This window comes from Microtus pennsylvanicus, chromosome 16 (assembly GCF_037038515.1).
Source record: "Microtus pennsylvanicus isolate mMicPen1 chromosome 16, mMicPen1.hap1, whole genome shotgun sequence".
Lineage (NCBI taxonomy): Eukaryota > Metazoa > Chordata > Mammalia > Rodentia > Cricetidae > Microtus > Microtus pennsylvanicus.
Genome location: NC_134594.1, coordinates 48,984,014 through 49,006,972, shown reverse-complemented (window position 1 = coordinate 49,006,972; position 22,959 = coordinate 48,984,014). Strand labels below are relative to the sequence as shown.

The following is a 22,959-nucleotide window of genomic DNA, read 5'->3' as shown; positions in this document are numbered from 1 at the left end:
ATAGCTTCTTAGAGTCATGTCATTTCTTTAAGAAGACACATTTTAAAATTAATTGTAAACTTAAAATCATTTGGCTTCAAAAATTAATATTTATAAAACAGCAATCTTCATGAAAATATGTAACTCTTGAATTCATCCATTATTTAGGAAAGAAAAACTATCTGTCAGCCTTGTTCACACCTTTAAATGCATATCTTTATAAGAATACAGATGATGTTTCATTTTGATAGTCCAATTTTTTATAAACAGCACTCCTAAAATTTCTCTCAAGTTGTTCTTTTGTTGTGTTTCCCAACTATCTGCACTCTAGAATGTGTTTTCTCTATAATGGTCTGAAAGAGCTGTAATTACCTATGGTTTTTCTCATTAAAAACTTTCATAATCCTGTGCCAGAGCAACACCGAAAGGAGATAATTTCACAAAAATTATTCTGGTTAAAACATACTCATCAAGCTCAACAGCAACTGTTATATTATTCGTTGTTAGGACAGACAGACACAAGAGATCACTTAATTCAAGCCCCCGTTTCAGGGCTGGAAACAGTTTATTTTCAGCACTGAGGATGTGAATGCAAGTCTGAGGTAGACTTGAGGAAAACACTGCGACCCCGTCTTAAAATTCATATTTTAGATTGTGACTTGATTGAGCCGCCCTGGTAGCTTTTGTTCCTCAAATGGATCCTCTCTATTGACACTCACAAGAGTATGCTTTTATTTTAAGTATCCCAGTAGGTTCTGTACAGTAACAACCTTTCACAGTTAAAAAAAAAAAAAAACTATTTGTATCATTCATTATTTACCAAAAGTTTGAGCTAGTTTTCAGAAAATACTGAAAAATTTTGGAGCATTTAACAAAAAGTTTCCGTAGACAAATAACTTTGGGATTGAGGACCCAGCGGAGAACAGTGAGAACCTTGCTGACCTCGCTGATGATTAACTATGCATCTGGTAGCCTTGCGGGTCCTCTGTGTGTGCACCTAACTGATAGCAAAGTGAAAGGGCATGGACAGTGTCTGCTCCCAGCAAGCAAATCACTTAGAAACAGTCAGAGCCACAGATCAAAGATTTTCGACTTTATCTACACTGATTTAAACTACTAACTTGGATTTTGTCTACAGAAAAAACAAGTTACAAAATAAGAGAATGGCTCTTTAGGATCCGAAGATAACAGGAGATAGGATGGGAAAATTCAGAGAAGAAACAAAGGGCTAGAACTTGATATCCACAGGCCAAAGCAGCTATTTTTTTTAATCCTCACAATATTTTACATAGTTGTAGGAAAAAAAGTTTTTTATTCCTTGGATCATCAAATGTTATTTCATTTCTATTATACAGATACCTTAGGATTTTCTGTTGTTGTTTAGCCACTCCAAGAAATCATCTTCTCTGCATATTATCTTTAAGTTCAAACATCTGAAGGAAGATTAGGCTTTTACCATTATTAAAATAGAACATTCATAAAACTGTTGTGCTGTCTGAGGGGGTATTAGTCGGCTATAACACTATATACAGACGGAGGACTGTAAGGACACTGATTGTAGGGACTGCCTCTGTTCACACTGCTCTTCTTCCTCTGAAACTCACAGGATTGTTTTAAATGCTTATGTCTTGATGATGTTACCTGTGTCCTGAATAAACTGAGCCATGTTCCCAGGTTTAGATTTATGTCGCCTCATGGCTTTAGAAATGTCAGTTATTGTTTTTCAATTGTTCCTCTGACAGAGGGGTAATTGTTGCCTGTATTATTGGTACATCTGGAAATCACAATAACACCCCAAATATCTGCACATAATAAAATATGCTCCAGACATTAAAAAAAAATAAAGAGCATAAACTGGCTAGTTTTCTTTCTTTTAAAAAATAATTTATTTAACTTTAATTTATGTTCATTGCTGTGTAGGTGTCAGATCCCCTGGAAGTGGAGTTATGGACAGTTGTGAGCTGCCGCGTGGGTGCTGGGAATTGAACCCAGGTCCTCTGGAAAAGCAGCCAGTGCTCTTTACTGCTGAGCCATCTCTCCAGGCCCCTGGCTAGTTTTCTTAAAACATAATAAAAATGTATTCATATGATATGCTTATCTGGTAATTCAAAAATGGGTCCTCAAAAATATCACATACAACCCAAGAAAAACATGGAGCAAACTCTCAAGTCTTATATTTTGAATTTAGTATACTTCAGCACTGCCAAAATCTGCATCGCTGCTCTCGCTCTCTTTCCGTTTATGTCTGCTGCTAAGCATAAGAGATGAAAGAAATGGAATAATAGCATCAAGATTCCAAGAAACACACTATGTATAAAAAGTTGCATTATTTTCATATAAACATCACACCTTTAAGCCATAAAATCCTGTTTTCTTTACCAATAAATTCAGTATTGATTACTTCTGGCTTACTGTTCATCTTCTGAAAGTGACATTAAATCCCAGGTAAATGCAGTTCCTTAGGAAGAAGAGACCCAAAGAGCAATCCAAATATTACATGCTCAGTCATTAATGGTTAAGATTTGGCTCTGCTATCTGAATTCTTTTCTCTCAGATGTATAGTAAAAATCAAAAGTAAAGCCAAATCCATTTGGCAGGTAAATTTTAATATTTGACTCACAGAACATTAGTAAGTTTAAATTATTTGAAATTTTTAATTAAATAAGGAAAGGAAGAATGTAGTAATGGAAAGAAACTTATCCAACTTTTAAAAAAAAATACTTATGTTTATGGAAATTAAAGAATGAAATAACCAAAAAGCTAATGATGTTTTGGTAATGCCAAAACCATAGATAACCTAGATGAGAATGCAGTAAAGCTCAAATACTTGCTAAGTTTGCTTCTGTTTCCAGGCTTCACTCCCCAGCTCTCCTATAATGTGTTAACTTTCAGCCAGGCTACCGCCTATCTCCATTTGCCAAACAGAAGTTCCCTACGTTAGTCGTGTATGTCTCGGTGAAATCAAATTATGTATACTTTAACATTTGAACTCATATTGTTCAACTTGGGAGAAAAACTTAACATATATATTATATTTTTCAACCTTCTCATCTTACTCAATGACGCCAGGGTTAGAAATGTACTAGTTTTAATTTAATCAAATACTGCAGTAATATGGAAGTGTTAACAGTGTTATGGAAGGTAATTTTAAAAACTCAGTGTGTCCTCCAAACAACACCTATAAAAAGTACATAAAACTGCTGTGTTTTTTCAGTACCATTCGAAAGGTTTGCTGTGCAAAGTCAAAGCCATCACTTTACCTGACATAACATTATCTTAAGAGTAATAATTATCAATACCTTAGAAACTTGTGGAAAACTTCAGAGTTTTGGAAAGTCACATCAGTGATTGATAGAAAATGACAGATAATAGTTAAAAAAATAAAACCTGCATGTAGTACAATATCCATGATTGTTGGAATTTCTCTCATATATTTAAATTTAGTTATTTCTACAAAATTCCATTAAAACCAGCACACAAACAAAGCACGTCTGGGTAATTTACTTTCTTTCCAGCCTTTACTAGCAGCTTTTAAAGTCACAGAATAATTTTTATTTCCAAAATTATATTTTTGAGTACAATATTAGAGATTTGTTTTTCAAAAATCAAGTATTATTTTTTATAATGACATCAATTAACTTAATATATAAAGACTAACACTCCGGTCACTACATGGGCACTAGATTTTTCACAATTAGAGCAGGGGCTAAGAACGTATGCAAACAGAAAAACAGTGGCCTCTGCATTCTGCAAAGTATAAGCACTTCAGAGACCTTTTAAAAGAGAATAATTTAATTATTTTCTGAATGTTTCTAAAATGCTTTCAGGAAGTCGAGATCTTATCATATAAAACCTGTGTATCCTTGTAAAGATGGTTAGACTCCACTATACTATTTCTATACACCATAAAATAGATACCTTTTAAATCTCACTAATCTGTTAAAGTAAAAACTGCACTGAAGTTTAATCCAGTAAACGTATCTCTAAGGAAAGATCAGCACAGAACAAAACAGTTTAGGGATCCTGTGCTCAGTGCAAACGTAAACAGGATTAGGACTGTCAGGCACACAGAAGCTAGCTCTGCTTCTGAGGAAAACGTGGCCGCTGCTGCATCCGCGTCCCCGTGCACAAACCCCTGCAGCAGCAGGCCTCCTGGGCCATGCAGGGATGTATGAAATGACAGGCAGAGGGCATTGGCTTGCTTTTTTCCCCCCAGACTGTTTGCCCCTAAATGGAAGGCAGGGTGCTTTTTCAAAGCACTTAAGCTGGGTCTAAGTCAATGCTAACAAAAAATATAACTGAATTCTCTAGGCAAGAAAGTTTCATAATCGGGTTATTCACTACTTTTCAAGAAAATCTGAAAATCTGAAAGTTCAATATTGTTTAGGATGAACTAATAAGGTTAATACTCTAGCCTAACTGCCTGTTATTTTTCAACTAGAAGAATCTTCAGTTACTCTGTAGGCCCTCCTCCTGATTTTAGCATCTCCTTTCCAGGTCCTGATTCTAACTGGAACTGTAAAATATCCCTCAGGTTTAAATACAGTAATCTTTCAAATAACCTGCATAAGTAGGTAATTTCTTAATTTCCACGTTAGCGCTCACATTGGTTTTGATGAAGGAAGATATACAATTAATGGCCACAAGTTTATTTAATTATGATCAAGTAAAACCAGGGTACACAGAGAAGTAACCTGGCTGCTAGACCTCAAACATTCTCATATCACAGAAAATATCAGAGTGACTGCTCTAGCCACACTCGACTTGCAAAGGAACAGGAACTAATGTTTTAAACATGTCCATATTTTATAGTTACTAAAAGTATACCCACCTCAGTACATTTCTAGATGTTCCAACTGGAATGATAAGAAATGTTATCATGCCCAGAGAAGTCTGAAGATTCTGCATTACCCACAATCCAAAGGGGGAAACCCACCCTCCATGCCCTCCTTCCTTTCAGGAATGTCTTGCAGTCAGCCAGCCCTGCGCCACAGTTCTGGGCAGAAGCATGCTGATATTGGCACTGCCTAAACCAAACAAACAAGATGTTTAACAGTCAAATAAAATGTCCTGCAGTCTCCCTAATGAATTTGTCAAGGACCATCAGATTTCGCTCCCCCTCCTTTGCCTCATTAACTCAAGTATGATGAGACGGATTATAACAAGAGAATACAGATCAATCGGTCTGAAGACTTGAAGTGGCTTTTAGCCTCTAGAGTTTCTTTCTCTCTCGGTTTCCTTAATAGAACATCGTATCTTCTGCAGAAGGAGCTGCCACTTCGTTTTAATACACCATCAAGGAGCCGCTGATGGACTTCTATACCAACATACATAAAAGCAGAGGTGACAGGGGCTCTTCAATTATAGCCTCCTCAGATACCGTTTCCCCCTTCAATTATTCAACCAGGGAGAAGAGCCACAAACAGCAGAAGCAGCTTTCCGCCAAGGCAGTGGAAAGAGGTAGGGGGGAGGGGGCAGTGTTTGCTGGAAGTGTTTAAGTTTATTGCTCGAATGATGTTTCTAATTAGCACCACAGCGATAAATTAAAGTCGCCTTTGTTTAACTGATTTATTATTTACTAGAGCATCTACCTTAGACAGGGTAAATTGGTAATGAATTGTTTTTAAATCAAAACATTTGTAACGTTTTGTCATTCTTCGCCTCTAGGTAGAAGTGGAGAAACTGTAGAAAAGGGAAACTTGCTCATGTTGGAAGAGGGGAATACAGTGGGTGTGCATGTCCCTTAGCTCGAAGATTGGCAAGCAGAGCTGGGTCAGCCGGCACCAAGGGCTTGAACTGGCTCTCACAGGCATCTCTGGCCATGTGCACGCTGCAGACCTGGCCCCTGGAGGATGTGGAGGAACTCTGCACCTGGGCCTTACCATCAGTCTCCGCCCCGCGCTGCCTGAGGGACTTGTTCCAAGCTTCTCACTATGGTCACACACACCCCGTGGGAGTGCAACCCTCTGGCCAGTAATGCCTCCGGGGCCCGGACTGCAGAAAGCTCTGGTTACCGGGCATGGGCTCGGTCCAGCAGCAGCAGATTTTCTGACCAGCGGGAAAGCTGCAGCGGGTTGCCCAGTACTGCTATTAGTCCTAGGACCTCCACTGAAACTACTGTCTCAGAGGCTCGCTAATGCTTACTTTCCAAGGTTCTTCCCAATACCTCGCTACTGAAGACAGTCCCTAAGCAATAAATCCCGCTTTATTTTAAAAAGAAAAAGCCAAATTTTCTTTAGAAAGGAGCCAGCCGAATCTTCAGCCATCCGGACACACCAAAGACTAAGAACGTATGAAGGGGTAGAGATCCAAGTGCTTCATGCCAAACAGACAGAGAAATTAGCTTTCCAGGTAGCAACTGAGTTCTGGTTGGGTTTCAAAAACACAAGTCAAGCTTTCCTATGGGGGCTTTTACAAAAGCCACACACAAGGTTTTGCAAGAAAAAAAAAAAGAAAAAAGCTAAAGATTTCATTTTTTCCAAGCACATAAGCCACACCTGAAATATCAGCCAAATCCAATTAAAAACAGTCCTAACTACCTGAGTGTATTAAAATGAATGAGAATCCTGACATCTTAAATTCAAAGATAAAACCTCAGAAGCAAGTCAATCACCTTGCTATAGACCTTACTCTTCCAAAAGTCCTACGAGGTGGCCGTCACACAGCTTGACAGGGATAATACATAATTCTAAAGAACACGCATGAGTTTTCGGTGGGATGCCAGAGAAAGAGGATGGCTATCTGGGTAATCAATAACAGGACAGTTATGGATTTCTGTCCCAGCCAACTCCTTTAAGAGCAGAGTCAATTATGAAAATAACACGACTTTAAAACAGAAGCTGTACTGCCGGAGACTATATTCAAAATTAAGGTCACAATACAAAAATATTAAGAAAACTTGAATTCAGATTCAATTTTCCTTTCCTTCATTTTAATTTAATTCAAAATGATTTTAGTAGTTTATTTTAATTAATAAGTATAACCTAGTGATGAATACCTCATATAATTTACATTGTTTTCAGAACTCAAGTATTTTCTCTAGTTATTGCTTAGTTCTTGTAACGGTAAAATAGTGGCACAGAGATATCGGAATCTAACTATGAAATAACGATCGAATAACGCACTTGGACTAGTTTCTGTATTGTTCATTTTTTCGGCAGCATACGGAAATTACTAACCAGAGATTTACGGTTATAGACCCTCATCATATACCCTCCTTTACACAGACACGACAATCGCTCCAGCTCCTGGCAACAAGAGGAGAGGAGGGAGAGAGAAGGAAGACTTTACTAGAGGAAAAAAAAAACAGAAAAAATAGGTCTCAAAATGTTAAGTCCTTTCCCAAGCTCCCCTTTCTGCTCCCATCTGCCTTCAAGCCAAAGACAGTTTGTTAGAGTCTGCACCTTGTGCAGAATGTTCAGAGAATTAAAAACAAAAGTGAACCTCACTTAAAAGCACTCCATTACTACTTTCCGGCCATTGCTCCAGCCATAGCCAGAGCAGAAGCCCTTCTAGAAAGACTCTCCTTTTCTTCATCGCAACTGGTAAGAAGGAGGATGAAAGAAGACGGGGCTAGAAAACGGGTGTGAGCATTTGACTTTTATCTTGTCTTATTTTCTTACTTTTCTCCCTCCCCCTCCCCCCCACCTTATCAAGTGCAGTGAGGTGGCTGCTATGGTTCCAAGCTTGTCTTCTCTCTCTCTCTCTCTCTCTCTCTCTCTCTCTCTCTCTCTCTCTCTCTCTCTCTCTCTCTCTCTCTCTCTCTCTTCTCTAGGATTGGCTAAAGCCCTGACAGCTTGCATAGGGATTGTAGGAACTGAAGCTCCACCCCCTCACGATGGCCCAGAGACCATTCATAAACTAAGAGAGAGAGAGAGAGAGAGAGAGAGAGAGAGAGAGAGAGAGAGAGGTGGGGGGCAGGTATCAGAGGGCAGAGGACAGGAGGGAGAAGTCGAGTCTGCACAAGCAACCCAGAGGAGAGGAAAAGCCCGGACTCCTTAGGACTGCGCACAAGATACAACGTCAGCAAGGACTTAGTCACACTAAAATAGATTTTGCGAGGGCCAAAAGTATAAATAACGAGACAGAAATGAGTATCAAGCAACTTGCAGCGGTTTGCACCTAGAGAAAGGAAGAACCCTCCACAAACAAACCAACTCAATCCAAACAACGCCTCCAGTAGGAAATCAGGAAAACTGCGACGCCACAACCCCTGGGAAGAGAGGAGACCAGCACACTGAGACGTCTGCAAACCTCAGAGTGCGCAGCGGCCTGAGCTGTACTTCGCGGCTCTCCGGGCAATAATTACATCCTTCACTTTCCTCTTGGGGGAGGGTAAGGAAGGCATCACCTACGCTGAGTGAAAACGTCCTACCAGCGAGAGAGAAATTTTAGGATGAACCACTGACTGTTTTGCTCTTATTTTAAAAATTTCCTTGGCACTTATAAGACTTCATTTCCAGATATCTGAGCAATCGTGGCTGGTGAGGACATCTAAGCCTAGCCTCTTGGTAACCTAATTTTTTTCTCTCTTACCATTTCATCCATCTCCCCCACAAAGAAGTTTTTCATCTTTATTTATCCTCATTTCACTTATCAAAAGAAAGTGAAAAAAGTGCCAGCTGGTACTTTAAAAAATCATATTCTTTCTAATTTTCTGCGCAAGAAAGGAAAAAAAAAGATTTCTAACGAGGGAAAAGAAAAGGCCAGCCGGCTATATCAGCAGCCGGTCAGCCCAGGTGGAAAGCAAGAGTGAAATTGGGGCCTCAGGGGGAACGCACCGCCTTTCCACAGCCGCAGGGCCACCACCAGTGCGTGAGCCTTGGATCCCTCAACGTATTGCGAGACGCCGGTGTACAGCCCGGACCTGTGCCCCAACATGATCGCCGCTCAGGCCAAGCTGGTTTACCAGCTCAATAAATACTACACCGAGCGCTGCCAGGCGCGCAAGGCAGCGATCGCCAAGACCATCCGAGAGGTCTGCAAAGTAGTGTCGGATGTGCTGAAGGAAGTGGAGGTGCAGGAGCCGCGCTTCATCAGCTCTCTGAGCGAGATCGACGCCCGCTATGAGGGGCTGGAGGTCATCTCACCCACCGAGTTCGAGGTGGTGCTCTACCTCAACCAGATGGGCGTCTTCAACTTCGTGGACGACGGATCTCTGCCAGGCTGTGCGGTGCTCAAACTAAGCGATGGGCGGAAGCGGAGCATGTCTCTCTGGGTCGAGTTCATCACAGCATCTGGCTACCTCTCTGCGCGCAAGATCCGCTCGCGTTTCCAGACGCTAGTAGCCCAGGCGGTGGACAAGTGCAGCTACCGGGACGTGGTCAAGATGATCGCCGACACGAGTGAGGTCAAGTTGCGCATCAGGGAGCGCTACGTGGTGCAAATCACTCCAGCGTTCAAGTGCACCGGGATCTGGCCTCGCAGCGCGGCACAGTGGCCTATGCCCCACATCCCCTGGCCCGGCCCCAATCGGGTGGCAGAGGTCAAGGCTGAAGGATTCAACTTGCTCTCCAAGGAGTGCTACTCGCTAACTGGCAAGCAGAGCTCCGCAGAAAGCGACGCCTGGGTGCTGCAGTTCGGTGAGGCAGAGAACCGCTTGCTGATGGGCGGCTGTAGAAACAAGTGCCTCTCGGTGCTGAAGACGCTGCGGGACCGCCACTTGGAGCTGCCGGGCCAACCGCTCAATAACTACCACATGAAGACGCTGCTGCTGTACGAGTGCGAGAAACACCCGAGGGAAACGGACTGGGACGAGGCTTGCCTGGGCGACCGTCTGAACGGCATCTTGCTGCAGCTCATCTCCTGCCTGCAGTGCCGCCGCTGCCCTCACTACTTTTTGCCCAATCTCGACCTCTTCCAGGGCAAGCCCCACTCGGCCCTGGAGAGCGCTGCCAAGCAGACCTGGAGGTTGGCCAGGGAAATCCTCACCAATCCCAAAAGCTTGGACAAACTATAGAGTGCTGTGCGGACTGCGTGGAAAGCAACACAAACGGGCATGCTCTCCCAGAACATACACACACACACAACGGCAAAAACTCTAAAACACAAACTTTTATGGAAATCACCTGAAAGAACGGGAGTAGACGGAAGACCTCCTCAATTAAGAAGCAAACAAAAGAGGGCAAATCAACCAAAAAAAATTTACATTCTTGCACAAAAGTGATCGTTTCCTTCCAAACAATGTGAACTTAAAGATCACACAAAAGAAGCAATCGGGCTTTGCCACCAACACAAAATGAAACCCAAGGTACATTTTTCAAATCCATGTATAGTAGTTTCCCTTCTTTTCCTTCTTTACACCCCTTCCTTGTTTTGGATTGCTAGAATGATTGTCACCAAGTGAAAAAAAATTATTTAACTATATGTGAAATTTCTTTTTACAAAGTTTTACTGATGTGAAATGCGTCTCAGTGCCAATGTCAATGTGCCCCTCCCACCTTCTTGCACCTCTAACCCTGGCCCTAAAATGTCTTGTTGAAACCAGTAAACCAGTAATAAAAATATTACTTTACATCGTAATTGGCTGCTTGTGGGTTGTTCTTGAATGAAGGCAGATGAGATCACTTTCTATCTTACAAGATGTGAGCTTGAACTAAACGCAGGAAGCTTCCATTTGAGCTTTGATTTGCAAAGTTCAAAATACAGCATATTCTGGAGAATTAATTGTACAAATCTCCAACAAAATCCTTGGTAAAAAGTAAAGTAAGAATTTTACTCAATATAAAGTAAATTTGTTTTGTAGATCTTAACAGTAATCATATGTAATACTTAAAAATAAGAAAACAGAACAACATGTTTTTATCCTAAAGTTTAAAATACTAAAAGAGCCTTTCTAAAACTTCTCTACATTATAAGTTAGGATTTTTTTTATTAAGCTGTAAGTTCTTAAAAATCCAGTGCAAAAGAAATGTTTTTGAACTGTTTTTAATAATGAAGTCATTTCATGTTTTTCCTTCAACTCTTCTGTTTGCTTCAAGTTTCAAACAGTAAAAATAAATAAAATTAGCAAGTAAATCAACTACACCAATAAATAAATAAATAACTGGTGACCGCACTATTCCTCTTCCCTAGCAACTGGCAATATGAACAATTCAGATTCATGTACTACTTTGGTTTTTAAATGATTTGCTTATTAATGCAATAAACATGATCATTTTAATAAAATTTAAATAACTATTTTGAATCTACTTATATAGAAAGAATGTCTTGATAGTATTTTTTTTTATTTTATGTCCTGAAAATAATTCCAAAAATTTAGAAATAAAGAAAGCACCTTCCTTTCCCTGCTTTACTTAGGTAATAATCCCAGACTCATTCCACTGTTTCGGCTCTGATAAAGATTTCTTTTATATGCAATAAAATACTATGCAGAATATAAGATATTAGTAGAACTGAAAATATCCTAAAGAAACAGGTTTATTCACTTTATGTCCAAAGGACACGTACCTTCTTTTAGCTTTGATAATGTGAGGCACAAGTACAGGATATATTAAATGCTACTCCTAACACTGAAATTTTATCTGTTAATTTAGTCTATTTTTTAATTTTTACAAAAGATCTGTAAATGGATGATGCAGAAGAAAACATTCTAAACAGTGGTTTTCTGATAAAAAGTTTGGGTGGGGGAGTGTGTGTGGTGCTAAGAACAGGAGGACGAAGATTACTGAACCCCAGGAAACTCCTGGGCTCTGAAGCCCCAGGCCACTTGACAGAAGAGGCATAAACTGTAGGCTGGCTGCCCTGGGAGAAATAATTCTGTGTCAGAAATACAAGCTTAGGCCCTACCTACTCTGAAATTACCTTTGCCCTTTCAGTGTGCATACTGCCGTGTGTGTGTGTGTCTTCCTGTAAATATAAAACAAATTCAGTGATTCAGTACACTTACTAATTATTTTAAATAATAAAACATTTTATCCTTTGAGGAAAATGGTCTGAATTTTGAGAACATATTCAAAGAAAACAATGTCTTTGAATTGATGATGAGATGAACACGAATAACTTATGGCATGGTATTTGCCTGAGAGGGTTAAAATGTTGTCTTAAAAGAACTATTTTCACTCAAACTATTTCTACCATGAAACAACATTTCAATTAGTTTACAAAAAAGTTATTAAGTCTTGACAAGAAAAAAAATCCCCCATATCAATCTTTCCTTTCCTATTTAACGCAAGTTACAAAAGATTTTTAATGTTAAAAATGTCATTTGTCAGGGAAAGTGTTAGTATTCACAACACAAAAATTTCTTTTAGCATCAATGTCTATACAAAAATCAAAGATTTGTCAGTAATTGGCTGAAGTACTTTCAAATATGAACTGCCAAGAATTTTGGTGTCTGGAGAATAGGAAGGTTGCAGTATAAGACAAATTTCACGATTAGGCCAAAATATCTTATATTTTACAAGCAACAGTGAAAGAAACCTAATTTAATTATGTTACATAAATAAAAGAAAATCTTAAAAGGTATGGCTTCCCATTAAAAAAAGGAAATAACTTCAAAGAATCTGATCCTCAAGGCTGACAAAGGTTTTAATTTTAAAAATACCATTGGATCATATTTTAGACTTTAAACTATGTTTGTTTCAAAAGCATAGTAAAATTTCTGAATTAAATCAATCTCCTTTAATTCTGAAGCCATCAGGAATCAAAGAGTTTCAGTAATTTTATTAACCTTTTCCTAATGAAATTATAACATTTTCAGATAATTTAGCATGAGACAAGTACAGAACATTTTAGGCAATAAAATTTTAGAATCCAAGTTTTCTATTCACTAGATTATCTGAGTTATTTAACTCCAGCAACCAGGTCTATCATGGCCTTCCTGTCGCACGGTGCAGCGAGTCCTGCCTGAATACATGCGGCAGTGTGGAAACAGCGTACTCAAAGCAAACATGTATCAAGACAAGAAATGATTTGTCTGCAGAGCTCAACAAAATTGTAACATTTTTCTTAAGAGCATTTTAGAAATACTTCCAAATCATGAAGATTTAACAATTCCACGTGACTCCAAAACCACAGAGGGTACGAATAAACTCAGAATGTTTGTATATTATGTGTACATACACACAATAGCAAGTAAAATTAGTTATTACATTTTAAACCACTACTCTTTCTATGGGGCACATATTTGGTTCATTTTCAATAAATTGTTTCCTCAGAACAAATTCTACCACTCACTTTCATTAAATCAATGTTAGATTGGCTTTATGACTATGTTAAAACACAGAAATGTTTCTAAGTAAAACAAAATTGCCATGGTCTGAAAAGTAATCAAAATACCTCCGAAGGGGAAATTACATTTTCATTTAAGAATAGGAAATTATGCAGTGCCTTGTAAAAGCTACCACAGGTAATGGGAAACAGAGGTATCAGACACTGGCAGAGTAGGCTCGCCTGCAACACAGAATAGGAAGCCATGGAGACAAAGCAAAGGTAATGAAACATTTGTGTTGTATCCAGAAAATATATGAGCTGAACTAAACAATTCGACTCTCAAGTTCACTGAAGTTTCGTTGTTTAATTCACTCTGGGTCCTTTGAGGCAGAATATATTTATAGACAATGTTCCCTAAGGTCCCTTCCCTCAAAGAACTAATGATAAATGCAATTAAGTGGAAATTGTTTTTGAATTTAAATGAACTTCAATAATCTAACTAGATGGTAAAAGATCTTAAGCTAAGAATGAAAACTGCCTGTAGTAAGCAGAGGCGATTCAGCAAGAGTTTTGAACTAATCTTGTAAGATTTTTATCAAAACCAATCTTAGTAGAATACACTATCCCATAATAAGAAAAAAATTAAACCCCCTTCCCTCCTCATCTTCTCACCTTTGGATCAGTTTTCTTGAAGTTGGGATCCTCTTCATCCACCTCAAAATACAGTTCAGAGGAGGTGACAGACAGAGTGCCTCTCACTACAACAGAGGGGGCCACAAGCTGGGCTGGTGTGCTCAGGCTAACAGGACCTGCCAAGAGAAAAGATAAGCCATAGGAGCTGGAATGACATTTTTAAAAACTCAAATTTGACCAGAAATAATATTTACTTTTTGAAATTGTTACTTCTAAGAACAGCATGGCTGACCTCGATACCTCGATATTCCATTCTTACAAAACCCAGCTCTGAAGACGCAAAGTCTGGATTCTCATATGATAAGATTTATAACACACAGTTAACGATAATGGTAAACTGAGAAGCAATTATCTTACAGGGAGTGTGTAAAATGTTGGCCTAATCTCTAGGTAAAACGGAGGCTATGCCTAAATAAGCCCATCCACGTTCTATTAGAAAGCCAGCCTCAGGCTACCAACAACATGGAATAACAGCCAGGGGCAAGCAGGCCTGATAGGCTCCCAGGGCCAAGGGTGACTTTAGAGCTTGGAGGCACGGGTACCAGAGGACTAGCTTTATGGGTAAAATGTCTGAAAATCCTCTGATGAACCCCCTCCTCTGAAAAAGATTCTGTACCGGGTTCCCCCTCACACAAGACTGATAAAAATATCTCTTCACAAAGTGTCCTTTCTGCCGTTAAATATTGCTCAGTGCCTCCAAATCTAATATTAGTGTAGTTCAGGGACTCTGGGAGTAAACAGCTGGAGGGTGGGTTTCCAAGTGAATGAATTTTTATTGGAATAATCAAATCTCCACAGGGCTTATCAAAGAGACAAATCAGACTGCTACTGAAAACAATAGATGCACTATAGACAGAACAGCATTAGGTACCTTACAGCTAACCCTAAAGTAGGGACTAAAATTAATTAATATATGTATGTATGTATGTATTATGTATGTATACACATACACACACATATTTGGAGATAGATTCAGGGCAAATATGAAATCCTACAACAATTTCTCATTGTACAAATACTGTACAAGAAAAGAGTCAAAGAGAAGACTGGCATTTATAATTCTGAATTAATATAGTGCCTATAAACAAGGTGCACCTATTCAGGTGGTCAATGGGTGAATAAGTGTTTCAAAATCCAGATGAATTGACATTTCCATCGATTGCTTGAAGTGTGATGGTCCTTAATCTCACATCAATCTTAATGTGTGCCAGTAGGACAATGGGAGGGATGCTCTGCGGAGATCAGAGCAGGCTTTGCCCTCTATTCCCAATGTACAAATGCATTGTGTTTGCAGATGGGGAGCAGATAGCTTCAAAACAGTCATGATTTCCCAAAGCTCATCCCTGTAAATGGATGAAATAAGCATCTATGTGTTCTTTTGCTGTCTCCTTTTGCCCTCTGTACATTAGCATGTAATCCTGAGCAGAAATAACATTTTTTCAATCATTCTCAGACATTCAATTACAGGGTAAGGAGACAGCTGCAGAAGCTGGTGCCGTCTAGATTCTACAGAAGACCCCTGACAATTTCCACTTCATTTCAAACCCACACCACTTTATTAGTGTGGATTACTTCTTAATCCCATTGCCATTGTCAAGATTATATAATTAAACTCCCTTTCACCTCTATTACTGTGAGAACATATCGTCAGTCATAAGAATAGGGGTAAAATAAGGAAGGAGATGGATAAGTGGGTGTGAAGGAAAAGACCGGAACAGAGTATCCTCCTTAACCTCCATTCCCACCACAGGCCCCTGAACAGGCACACTCCAATTAATTTTATTCTACTTTGAGAGGTTTGCAGTCATGAAAGCATTGTTTTTCACTAGCTGTTTGCCCTGCAAGGTAGCACAAGATTGGAGGTGTATTGTCAAATGAAAGCTTTCAAATACCTTTTCTCTTAAAATGCCAACTATGTAATTTTCACACATAAACACTATGTGCTTTTTTCATATTTTCCTCAAGAAAAACAAGTAATTAATAATAATAATTACAATCACAGACCCCAAAGGTAAAACATCTTTTAATGAATGACTTAAAGCCAAACAAGTGAATGTTTTTCCACAAGGAAAATAAAAGTGAGAATTTGCTAAGTATAAATCAAGATTCCTATATTATCAAACTGTATAAATCCCATGGAATAATTGGGGTTCACTTTTTGAGTGACTTAAATGTATTTCCCTAAGAGTCTATATTTAAAACAAACAGACTCCAATTTTTGTTTAGAAAACAGTTGGCAGAATTTCACTTATTTTATAGAGTATATCAACTTCCAAAGGATACATGCAGCAATTCTGTTGTGGCTGCTTTCAATTTTTTTGTCTCAATGAAAATTATACATAAAAGAAAAAGATCAGGAAGGTCAGAGGACTGGGAAGAATAAAAAAACAGGAGGAATTATAGCAGATGAAGGGAGAAACACTGGGAAGAACAAAAACCAATTTCTAGTTAATGTAATTGTGGATGTAGGCTTGGTGGTCCCAGTGGTCACAGCTGAAAAAGTAAGTAATTAGATGCTCATTGTCCCAGAGCCAGCTGAAATATCTGCGCAGCCACTGAATTACCGGCAAGATTCTCTAAATCTTTCTCATCCACGGATGACAGAGTATCGTCGTCGCCTTCCAGGAGGGCCTCGTTTTCAGAGTTCTGATTTCCTAAAGCCTGACTCTTGATGGACTGTTTTCCTTTAGCAAGGATGTCTTCATCTGCGGCTGAAATGAAAAGGAAACAATGTTGTCCATCAGCAGTGGAGGAACACGGGCAGAGAGAGGTAGGGCTACAGGAAGGGTAGGTAGCCAGAGAGTGGGTAAAGTGACCAGGATGGCACACACGCTCCTTCTGACAAACTCGATTCCCCAAGCTAGTGTAATGTTACCCTGAACAAGTACCTTAATCCCATTAAATCTGACCCTTGCACTGCTCACCCAGCCGTTTATTTACTTATAGTTACAGCAGGAAAGGATTCCGAAGCAGCCTCCCCTCCCCCGCAATTTGTTGTTTAGTGGAAAAAAATCAGAACCCAGTCTAGGAAACAATGCTTATTTAATATGGAAAAATAATGAGGAGCCATTCATTCCTCTGAATATATTACCCTGGAATGTATTTGGAAAGGGCCAGGGAGTGTCCACAAGAGTGGTCAGCGCTTGGGGGGACACCAGCCAATGAGGATGGAGGTCCAAACCCCAAAGCCCTCTGGGACACTAATAAAGCTCCAGCAGCTGCATTTTGTTCTTCATTCCCTCCTCCTCCTGCCCAGGGCCCTCGCCCACAGTTTCACACATCCTCCCCTGCCCACGATACTAACACAAATATTAAGAGAGGTTCTGTAGCAAGCAAGCAGAGGCTCCTCGCTCCCTCCTCTGCTGTTTAAAGGGCTAAGACGCCCCGGGGGCAATCATAACAGAACAGTAGGCTGAGAGGCTTCTGGGCAACAAGGCCAGGGAATGAAGGGCAACTGAACCAAAGAAAAGAACCACCTTGCAGCTGGAAGGCAAGCACCGGAACCTGACTGGCTCGCCAGCGCCACTCTGGTGCTCCCAGCCGGCAATTTTCCCCAGCAAAGCCAACAATCAGCTAGGGCTTGTTTGAGAAAGCTCAAAGAATGGTGTGTCTTTCCTAGCCTTCAATTTCTCTGAATACTGTCACAGAAGAGAAAGTTCAGGACCTGTTTCCAGCTAGGGATGTGAAGCACCTGATCCACCCAGGCTGGGGCTACTGATAGGGAAATCCAATGGTGAGGCTTTTGCCCTACCACGGTTTCTGCCCAGAATAAGGTTCAAGGAATAAAGCCATGGTTTGAAGCGACCTTCCGCAACCTATGGGTTGCAATCCCTCTGGGGGACGCATATCAAATATCCTGTATTTCAGATATTTACATTACGACTCATAACAGTAGCAAAATTACACTTATGAAGTAACAACGAAATAATTTTATGTTTGGGTGTCACCACAACATGAGAAACTGAAAAAAGGGATTGTAGCATTAGAAAGGTTGAGAACCACTGGTTTAGAGTTATGTTTTATTTTATATTTATTGTGAATTAATCATGTATATCATTAACATGTAAGATTTATGGCACTAAATGGAATATGAGGCTTTTATATTTAATAAGGAAGTCATAGGAAGAAACGTTCTGTATTTAGCTTTGAATGCATTGTACAAGTAAATAAAATTTCATTTTTTTCATCTCTGCAATATAGCATAGTAAGGTGTACAAATGGAAATCTCAGTAAATATTTGAAAAGTTTAATATTAAATGTTTAATATTTAATATTAAAATTCCTTTATTTTTCCAAACCTACAGGGAAACATACCAATTACTACCATTTTAGAAAAAAAACAGCACCATGGTTCTTTAACATTGTTTACAATAAATAATATAGATTCCCTACACTAAAATAAAAATTGTCTTAATTCAAACAAGATCTTACTAACATATAAGCAACTTGACTAAAAAAACAAAACAAGAACAAAAACTGTCTAGTGAGAAACTCAAAAGAAAGCATCTAAGCTCCCGTTACACATTAAATTATAAGACATTTTCGTTCACCAGTTAGATTTTGGTACAGAACTGGTGTGCTACTTTCTTTTTATTTTTTTAATTTATAACTTTCTTCAAAGCAAAAATACAACAAATAAGGATAAGATTACATAGCATTTACTATATGATGAAAATATTTTACACACTTAACTCATTTCATCCTTAGGAGCCTTCTAATTCCTCGATTCCAGGTAAGAAAACAGACCCAGGGAGGTTATATAATTTGCCTAAGGTAAAAGGACCCATGATGACTGCAGACAAGACACAGAAACAGGCCTGGTGGTGCTGGACTTGGAGGTCAAGCCCCTGGGCCACACCAGCTCTTGGACAGAAGACAGCAGAAAAGAAAAACCACTGTGCAAATGTGAATGTCTTTTTAATTTACTAATTCTTTGCTTCTCGTGGTGAATTTAAAAGACCAAGTAAGAATTACGAGTTAAAAAATTCAAAAGCTAAATTTGATATCAAACGAGGGATAAAGTATTGCATCCACTACACCCTACAGGGTCACTGCCATACAGATCATGAAATAAACCAAGTTTATTTGAAAAGGAAAGCCATTTAATCTGTAAATATTTACAAAAAACACAGTTCTTGGTAGCAATATGCAATGGCTTAAAACAGTTCGATAAATAAATTCCTTCCTTTAAATAGCTGCTAAAAATATAAAGTGCTATCCTACCCAACTGGGACTTGAAAGTTTTTAAATATGTTCTCATCATGCTGACTCATACTAAAACAAAGCAACTTTTGAATTAAATAGTTTTGTGAAAAAATTTCTGTAGTAAAATGCACTAAATGCATACAAAGAGCCACTTTAATTTATTTATTTACTTATTTTTACAAGCCCAGATTCTGGAATTGTTCAATCTCAACTGAAAAACCTCTTGTCCTAGAAAGTATGCAGCTTACTGATATTTAGAATGGCCTTCCTGTAATTAACTCCCCCTGGAGGATTTTAAGCGAGCAGCAGTAAAATTACCAACAGTTCTCTAATACACACCACATGCGCGGGGGCCCAGTCCTCAGTGGTCTAATAGCCTTCTGCTAGGGAATTCTTTCTTCAAAATTAGAACAAAACTTTCCCAAGGATAAAGTAAAAGATAATTGTCATGTTTATATGTTCTAAGGAAGGATCTAGTTTTAACTTAAATTTGCTTTTTTTAGTCAATCAACAATGATAAATAAGTATCAATTATTCTGAAGTATAAATGCCTAATTGGATGAAAATAGGAACATACCGTTGTTTCAAATTTAAAGTGTAAGTCAGATAATTTCTGCTATTAAAAATTTTATTGAACATGATCATTGTTCATATTTTAATAACTTAACTAACTACATTTATCTAATGCCATATTTTATTTTAGTATTTAAGCTAAATTAGTAATCAACGACATTGTTACACAGAATTAAAGAAGTTTATTCAAAGTGGCATCATTAAAATATTTTTACTTCACTGAAGCTAAGAGAAGCCTAAAAAAGAGGCTGGTGCCCAAAATACAAAATTCACGTTCTTGAGAGTAAGGTGCCGTCATGAAGTTATGTATCTATCTATACATCAGAGCAGGTAAGTAAAATTAAAGTATATAACTGTAAACACAGGAAATATGAATTTTCTATCAAACATCCACTGAGCAAGAAACAAGAGTCTTCAGTAGTCCATGTTTCAGGGAAAGAGGTTTATGTCTTAAGAAAGAGCTACTTTGCTTCAGAAAACAAAATTACAATTGGATTAAAGATATGACATCAAACACACAAAATGAATACGGGCATCCATGAGTGTGTTGTGAAGCAAATGCTGTAACTGTACTCTGTGCAGTGACACACGGAGTACCTCAGTCAGCTATTACCTTCTCTAACTAGACCTTCTCTATAGTTTACTTCCTCAGGGCTTCGAGCCAATAAAAAATACTCTAGAAAATCTGCCTGAAAGTACAAAGGATACTTTTTTTTTTAAATCCAAGCACTCATCCTAATGATAGTGGGCTCCCTAAAAGTTTTAGATCTAACACCTGGTGTACACTGATCTCACAGAGAACAACAGTAAATAACATTGCTGAAACTACCAGGAAAATGGTCTGATTTAGGATCTTTTCATGATTTGTTATCCTTAGGAATCCAAATGGGTTTTAGTAGCATTCTATATATTAACAGCATACTCTTAAAGCTAAATACTCCACATATACTTCCGGCGTCATGCAAACTCTTTACAAACAAAAATGTCTCGAATTAAATCAGATTCTGGTACTAAACAGTTTTAACAGCTGAGTTACAAAAAAATCTGTCATTTAAACATATCTTACATGGCTTTGAGGATTAAGCTTCCATGAAGACAATGACACTGATTTGAAAACCCACCGGGTCCTTGCTAACCTGTGCTGTGTGTGCCCTTCCTTACCTCAGTTTCCTTATCTCTAAATAAAAAGGCTACACTTGAGCCTCTGGATCCTTCTAGGTCTGAAACACAATGATCATAAAGAACTGGCACACAGGACTCAGTGCATTGGAAATACGCGAGGAACCATTATGACAGACTTACAGCAAATGTGAAAACTGTAAATAGAAGAAAATGTCCTCAAGAACCAAATGCCCATGTTTTCTCGCTGATGCTAATATCCATGAACAACATTTACTTATAAGAGAAAATATTCACTTTAATTTTAAAACATAATTCAGCTTCTGCAAAGTTAAAAGAATCTCCCATTATAACACGACTTTTATAAATAGCCACTTTGGAGGGTCTCTACTTGAAAAATTACCTAAAGCTCTTTTCCCCAAGCAAGTTAATGTGAACTTGGGAAGGGCAATTAAATTGTCAGAATTAAAAAATTTGTTTTTAACTAGAAGATAGCCAGAAGTAGAGTCATGGGGCTGGTATTGATCGAGCCAACAGGGAACATCACTCTTCAGGTATTTACTCTGCCACCTTTACACCAGAGGCTTTCCTTCAAACCAAATCAATCTGTAAAAAAGATGGCTCACACTACCAAAATACATCACTAATATCCAGCGGCAATTCTATTCAGATGCCTTTCTTTAGTAATGATAATACAACTCAAGATGTTCCAAGATTCTGCATTTTTAAAATGTCTGTCTCCTTAGATAAATGAGTTATAAGTAAAAGAAGTCATAAGCAGTATAACACCCACACAGCAGCCACGGAACAGCTCCTACTGCGTTGTAGGAAGTATTCAAAGACAAAATTTCACAGTTAACACAAGACCAAGATTGAATGCCAACTTGATAAGTTATTTAACTTAATAAAATCAAGTTAAAATTAAGCTCTTTGCTCATATCATATTAGCATAAATTATGCTGACATCAAATACACTACAATCTATATGTTGAGTTTCAGAATCGTGTGCTTTGTCATTTAAAATAATACAAACACACAAACAATAAAATACAGCTTTTATATTTTTACCGAAGATTATACTAAATAGGTACCTAACACGCAAGTAATAAATATACTGTATCAAACATAATCTATATCCTTAATTATAATACCTCTGCGGGACACACATCTGACTGTTTTTTAAAAAAATGTTCTATGCATTTTACAGTTAATCATTATACAATTTATATAAGATATTAGTAAATAAAAGAATCACATAGTATACCTTTGATTCTATCAAATATTCACAATCAAATAAAGATATATATTAACATTTAATTACGACCTAGAATAAGTACAATGACATCTGTGTCTAAATAGGCCCAAAAATCTTACTTAGGTATTGCGAATAAATACTACTGCAGGTGCTTAGAATTTAAAAAGTTAACATTTTATTTTAAAAGGTGACGTTCAACAATAATTAAAATTTATCCAGTAAGAATCACCTAATACTTCAAAGTGGTAAAATGTACTATTTGTATAGGAATATATTTAAATTACTTCTATATTTAACCTATACTACTGCATTTTGGATTCAGTTACTGATACTTGAGAATAAAGGATAATCAGTTTCCAATATGTAATTTTATAAACCAAATCCTACCCTTCCTGATGTAAAAGGAAACAGTATATGGTTACCATAGACGCCAGAACTCACAACTTAATGTTAAGTGAGAGTTTAGAATAGAAAAATGTTATTAAAATTTAAACACATCCAACAAAATCTGCATGGCAGAAAAGGATAAAATTGCAAACTTTTCTTAATGAATAGTATCATTAACCACAAAAGTTAAAGGAGAGAAAATGTGTAACTCTGAAGTCTACACCATCACACAAAAAGAGCATGACCCTTCACAGCAAAGCAGGCTAATCAATTCTACATCTCTTCCCCTTCCCCACCCACCCCCTTCCCGAGTTGAAGACACAGGGCCCAGAGACTATTACTGCTTTTAGATCACTTTGTTATTGACTATTCTCGGTATGATCATTTATTTTAACAGACCGATGTCACATTCGGTGTTATATCTGATGACATATTGTAGACATTCTCTTCCAGAAATGGCTCTTTAAGGATGAGTGCAAGAGGTTAAACAGCCTGACTGAGGCCAAACCCAAGACTACAGATTTTTAATCTAAATTCTTAATATCATCACCTGCATTGAAACATGACATGATACCGCATAAATACATGATTTCTTT

The 22,959-nt window shown here is 38.2% G+C and overlaps 2 protein-coding genes across 6 annotated transcripts in view; one reads left to right on the top strand and one right to left on the bottom strand.

The window, feature by feature from the left end:
- The window catches only part of Lrba (LPS responsive beige-like anchor protein), a 478,393-nt gene that overhangs the window by 200,123 nt on the left and 255,311 nt on the right, over positions 1-22,959 (bottom strand). For all 5 annotated transcript variants that reach the window (XM_075950353.1, XM_075950356.1, XM_075950355.1 and 2 more), the window contains exons 39-40: positions 16,389-16,535; positions 13,804-13,940 (exon numbers count right to left, since the gene is read on the bottom strand). In XM_075950353.1, coding sequence (XP_075806468.1) covers positions 13,804-13,940; positions 16,389-16,535 — 284 coding nt within the window. The remainder of the gene's footprint in view (positions 1-13,803; positions 13,941-16,388; positions 16,536-22,959) is intronic.
- Positions 7,894-10,492, top strand: Mab21l2 (mab-21 like 2). The gene has a single exon (XM_075950364.1). It carries the CDS (start codon positions 8,858-8,860, stop codon positions 9,935-9,937), a length of 1,080 nt encoding a protein of 359 aa, XP_075806479.1. The 5' UTR covers positions 7,894-8,857; the 3' UTR covers positions 9,938-10,492.